This window comes from Peromyscus eremicus, chromosome 18 (genome assembly GCF_949786415.1).
Source record: "Peromyscus eremicus chromosome 18, PerEre_H2_v1, whole genome shotgun sequence".
NCBI classification, from domain to species: domain Eukaryota; kingdom Metazoa; phylum Chordata; class Mammalia; order Rodentia; family Cricetidae; genus Peromyscus; species Peromyscus eremicus.
Window position 1 is genome coordinate 9,202,977 of NC_081434.1, and position 6,000 is coordinate 9,208,976.

Consider the following 6,000-nt stretch of genomic DNA (forward strand, 5'->3'; position numbering starts at 1 on the left):
AAAGCGGGGGGGGGGGGGGGGGGGGGGGGGGGGTGTCCTGCTATTTTCTTCCCATGTGGACATGCAGGTAGAACCTAGTAAATCGAGTCAGTAAGTAGTGTCATAAGTAGTGTCCTGAGTCATGAAGTTATTTGTAAACCTCTTTCCTGTAATTAAAAATAGCTGTAGAAATGTTGGTTTCTCTAGAGAGCTTTCTCCTAAAACTACATCGCTTTGCTTAGAAAAATACCATGCAGGCAGCCTTAACATAGGTACACCTCTCTAGAAATACTGCTTGGGATAAGACTAAGGTTTTTGCCAAGCAGTGGTGGCATACAGCTTTGATCCCACCAATTTGGAGGCAGAGGCAGGTAGATCTCTGAGTTCAAGGCCAACCTGGTCTACAGAGTGAGTTCCAGGACACATAGAAAAACAAACAAGCAAAAAAAAAATCTAAAGTTTTCAAATGCATATAAAGATACAGGCAAAGTGAATGAAAACAATTACATGTAATGTATTATGAGTTTGATAAATGCAAAGCTGTACTAGGACAACAATGAAAATCATTCGCTTTGTTGTTCCCAGCATGGCATGGGCAGTACTAAAAATGTTCAGTGTTCTTAAGCAATATTTAATTAAACGAAATGTAAACAAACACTCAATATGCTCTGATAACCTTTCATCCTTCATTGGGAAGAAAAAATCAAGAGAAAGTAAATGAACAGTGCTGTGTATTTTAGTCAGAGGCTACTTTGAGGCTCAGCATTGCATCATGGTCTATAGATTAATAACCTTATGTGGTTTGATAGCATTGATTCCAATTCTCCTCTTGGTGTCATAGGGAAGACACACTGAACAAAAAGTAACTCGTTAGAGAATTGTGGGATGCAGGGGGCTGGAGGGATGGCTCGGAGGTTGGGAGCTCTGGCTGTTCTTCCAGAGGTCCTGAGTTCGCTTCCCAGCACCCATATGGTGGCTCACAACCATTTGTAATGAGATCTGGCGCCCTCTTTTGGCCTGCAGAGATACATGCAAACAGAACACTGTATACATAATAAATAAATCTTAAAGAGAGAGAGAGAAAGAGAGAGAGAGAGAGAGAGAGAGAGAGAGAGAGAAGAATTGTGGGGTGCAGAGGTTCCTATTGCAGCTGTGCTTAGAGAAGATTCATATGCATATAATACAAAGCACCTAAACTTTGAGCTGGATGTGAACATCTCTTTCAAATCCTGTGTTCACTCAAAGTCTACTATGTGAGTCTTTACACCATGGGAATTGGCATAAGCTTCCTATCCAGACCATTGTTTTCCTAGACAGCAAGTTGCTAAACACTTACCCACAACCACTGGCCCCATACGTCATCCATTCTGCTTGCTTGGCTGGAAGACCTTTGCCTAAGTACTTTCTATGAACTCTCCATGTTAGCCTAATGGGCAGCCGAGAATGAGCATACTCGGTGAAAAAAGAAAAAAAAAAAAAAAAAACATGACAAGATGTTTGAACATTTGTTTAATGAGCAAATAGCCACAAAATGTCGGTGTATATGTGATCCATAGGGGATACAGATGAATGGGTAGAAAGTCATGGCTTATTAAAGGGATGGATTCCCTAAGAGCTGAACTCCATGGGCTTCTTTGATTTTGTTGTGGCCTGTCTAGTCACAGAAGGGAAAGTGGAGACGTAGAAGGAGATGCTGTAGGTGAAATAAATGGCTTGTAGGCTAGTAGAAAGGCACAAACATATGCATCACAGGTAGAAATTATTAACGGCTCTGCAAATGATCGTAAATTGGGCTTTAAAACACCAAGGACAATATAAGTGAAATCACACACACACACACACACACACACACACACACACACACACACACACGGGAATCAGAAGTCTGAAAGAAGCCACAAGAGAAGCAATGGCCATCCCCTGATCTGTCTGGCTGTTTTACAGACCTTGTTCCAAATTTTCCCTTTAAAGGAAAGGCGCTCAGACAGAATTAAGAGGGAAGAGAACATGGCTCGTTGGACTGCCTAATTTACATTGTCTCGAGGCACAGTGATGAATTATGTAAACACGGGCATTACGTGGAAGTTCGCAGAGGATAATGTAAATTTTACAGAACAGTTGAAGACTCCCTTCCATCTGTTTCTTTCACAATTCCATCCCAGAGGGCTTGTCTCCCGGCAGTCTGGATTGACTCGGACTCATACATAGCCTTTCTTCATCACTCAGGGCTACATTCAGGTCCTGCTCTGAGATGGTGGCAATCAGCAAGATTAAGTGTGTCACGTGTAAAGCAAAGAGACTGCTATGCACATGACTAGAGTGCTTCCTTCTGGCCATCCCTGGACTTTGTCCTGTGTATACATCTAGGAAATGTGGCCCGATAACAACGACTCTTCCCTAATTCTCAAGAAAAGTATGAGAAGTTCGTAATATCAGGGAAGGGTGATATGTTCTAGCTTACTTTGGCTGCTAAGTTTTTCATATTTCAAGATTTAAATTTTCAAAAAAAAATTTAGAGGTTTTTATTCATTCAAAATGGTCCGTCCCCCTTTCCCCTAATGCTTCCATTACATGTTTTTAAAATGATTTTTTTAATTGGGGGAAATTGTATGGTAATTGCTAAATCCTACCATTAAGATGAAGACCACCAGGATCACCTCCATTGTGTATATGTCACAAGAATGCTGAGTTACAGAGGCTCTGTGGTAAAGAATGCTCGCACTCCCTGGGATAAAAAGCATCAAAAGGTCACTTTGAGGGGGCAAATCCAGCATGATGCTGTCTCAGCATATGTGTTTGTATTTATAAGCATGTGTGTTTATAAAAATTAAGGCGAGCTCTGCAAGGGAGGGATTGAGTTTGGAAAATGCACCAGGTGCCATGAATCGCAAAGTGCAAGTCTTTCCCATAATTCTTATGGGCAGGAACTCATCCCCGCCAGTCTAACCGTGAAGACGACTGCTGTGTTAACATTGACTCTCTTTAAATTCCCAACTGCAGAAAACAAGGCTTACTAGAAATGTTACTTTGTATTTTAAAGTAATAAAGTAAGCAGTAGATAGATAGAAACTAGCTAATTAGAAATTAGCGAATTCTTCAGCAAACTGAGGTAAATCCTCAACCACAAAAGTTAAAAAATTAGTTTTAGAAGGAGTGATAGACTTTTCTTTCAAGTTATTAATATCGAATGAAGGAACTTTTTTTTTTCTTGAGTTTCTGTCTTTAACCCTACCTTCTGAAAAGGTTCCACTAGCTTCTCTATGTCTGATAGTTTCTCAAAGTTTCCATTTTAACATGTCCAGTGGCAATTAGGCGTGGTCCCTTATATATAATTCAGACGTTTTGCTCTAAGGGAAAACAAGCTTTTGTTTGTTTGTTTTTGTTTAATTTTTACAACATTCCATCATTCAGCGCCCATTGTCCATTTATAAGCTTTCCATGAGCTGTTAAAGCAGGAAAAAAAATTCTTTTTGAATTGAAAACTGGTCGTTTTCGTAAAGAACAGAAACAAAGCATTCCACAGCAAAATAGATTTCTTACCTGCAAATATCTTCTGTGTGAGGTGTGCCCCTGGGCAACAGAATCTCCAAAAACCTGTTCTCACGTGGTACTCACCCCCTCCAAGATGTTGAATGTTTTTACAGCAACTTCAAGGGCAGTTTTAAGGATGTTTATATTGCAGACAACCTAAACATTGTTTGGAGCAAAATGAGAGATTTCATTTGGGGACAAGCAAGTTGATGAATTACAGCCAGCATATTCTTCTCAAAGAAGGCATTTTTACTGGGCGCTTTTAGTCTAGACGCACAAAGAAGGACGGAGGATGGAGAGAGAGAAGAGAGCGTTCTCACTCCAACACTCACCTTTTACATGGTACCTTGGCCAAAATGCAGTAAATAGTTCATAATAAATCAGACTTACAGTCACCAGTCGGCTCATTCCGGAACCTGTGATTTATGCACCAAAGCCATAAAGGGTACTGATTGATTTATTTCCCTGCTTACATTCTTCCAAGCTGGTAAAACATTTTGTGGGCCAATAAATGTTTGGTACCAAGTGGCAAACACGAAGGATTCCATCTAAGACTTCCTTGAGTGTCGATGTCTTGTTGTATAGGAAAGACTTTCTGATTTCACCTCTGACCTGACCCTTTGCCACTGCAGAGGTCAAGGGAAAAGGAGAGAGGAAAGTTGAAAGCAGTGTTTTGCCCAGCTCAAGGGCACAGCAGCACAGGAGAGGCAGAGGGCGGAGGAAGCACGGAGAAAAGATCAGGACCATTAACCCTAAACAGATGCCGTAATTAGCTTAGCTGACTGTCCTAATAAGGGAGCATTGGCCAGGTGAGGCCAGCTGCATCTTGTCCAGGATTGGCTACAGAGATACTGTAGCTCCTAACAGAGGCGAGAGGACAGTGGACTTGACACATTTGCTGTAATTTTGTTGCTGTTATTGTTGTTGGTTTATGTTTTTATTTATTTAAGTTCAACTTCTTAGCGGTGTGACTCAGCCTACCCGTGAAAGCACGCGCTGTCTGCTCCTCCTGTTCCCATCTCAGACGGCTGGCCATGCCTTTGTGTTTTGATGTCAGCTGGATGAAATCCAAGTATTTATCACATATCTAAATTATCTTCCACACTTGCCAACCCACACTAAATATAGAATAAGTAGTAATGAGCCTTCAAGCCCAGTCTTTCTGAGCAAGTCCTCCATGGTAGAATAGGACTGGTTTCAGGCAGGGAAGGATTGCTGAATCCTCGAATGTCTGCTGAATAATAACTACTTGTTAATCTACTATGATTATTGCTATTTTTAGTATTATTCAAAAGTCAAAACTCAGAGCAGGGCTGGGGACAGGCATCACCGGTTAAATTGCTTGCCACACAGATGTCAGAACCAGAGTCCAGATCCCAGGACTCATGTAAATACCCAGTGGGCATTGTAGCATGCTGGAAATTCCAGCCTTGGAAGGCAGAGGGCTTAGCAGATTCTACAACAAGCAAGTTAGTGAAGACCCATCTCGACAAGACATCAACCTCTGGCCTCCAATGCATGTGCATACTTGTGCACTCAAGTGTGCGCACACACATACTCACATGCTTGCAAACATGCAGGAACATACACCAAACATGCACACAAAAGGAGGGGGTGGGACTGGAGAGATGGCTCAAAAGTTCAAAGCACTGGCTGCTCTTCCAGAGAGGTCCTGAGTTCAATTCCCAGCACCCACATGGTGGCTCACAACCATCTATAATAGGATCTGATGCTCTCTTTGGACACACAGGTATACCTACAGAGCACTCAGACATAAAATATAAATAAAATTTTAAAAAATAATCTCAAAAAAAATGGAAAGAGAAAAACCTCAGGATAATGAAAAAATATTGGTTCAGTTTTCATTAATGTTGTGGAAAGTTCTGTTGCTTAACAATAAAACACAGTGGCCAATCAGTTTTATACAAAGAAACTGAAGGGAAAGAAAGGGTTTCTCCTGGCTTGTGCCACCAATGAACAAATCTGCACTCATCCAAAGAGCAGACTTCACTCGAACCATATTTTAAAATTACTTTGCATTAAAATGGGAATATGGGTGGTTTTGGAAGTTTTTCCAGAATGCTTTCCATCACACATGAATCTTTTTGTTACATCTTCAGTTATTTTTCACATACAAGGTTTCTGTCCTAAGAACGGGAAAACTGGCAGAATCCATGCCTCAGAAATTATGGCTTCTGAAATGTGTGAGTGGTTTGTACTATTGTACAAAATTTGTACTGTTTTCACTATTGAAAAATGTGAGTTCCGTCTCAAGACTTTTTTTTTTTTTTACTAGTCCTTGATCCCAGGGCAGAGACATTCTTGTTATCCCAGGGACCAGTGCTACATCTTTTGCAAGACTTTCCGCGGCAGAACTATGTCGAGACAAACATTAGTGCATTTTATGCCTGGCCTCATGGAGCAGGCCTGTAATTCCACAAGAATGAAGTGGGCCTGCCTGGGGTACAGACCAGCCTAGTCAACTTAGGA

The 6,000-nt window shown here is 41.2% G+C and overlaps 1 protein-coding gene across 1 annotated transcript in view; it reads left to right on the forward strand.

The window, feature by feature from the left end:
- The window catches only part of Hmga2 (high mobility group AT-hook 2), a 108,945-nt gene extending 105,949 nt beyond the window's left edge, over positions 1-2,996 (forward strand). The window contains exon 5 of the mRNA XM_059245789.1: positions 2,826-2,996. Coding sequence (XP_059101772.1) covers positions 2,826-2,996 — 171 coding nt within the window. The remainder of the gene's footprint in view (positions 1-2,825) is intronic.
- The last annotated feature ends 3,004 nt before the right edge of the window (positions 2,997-6,000 follow it).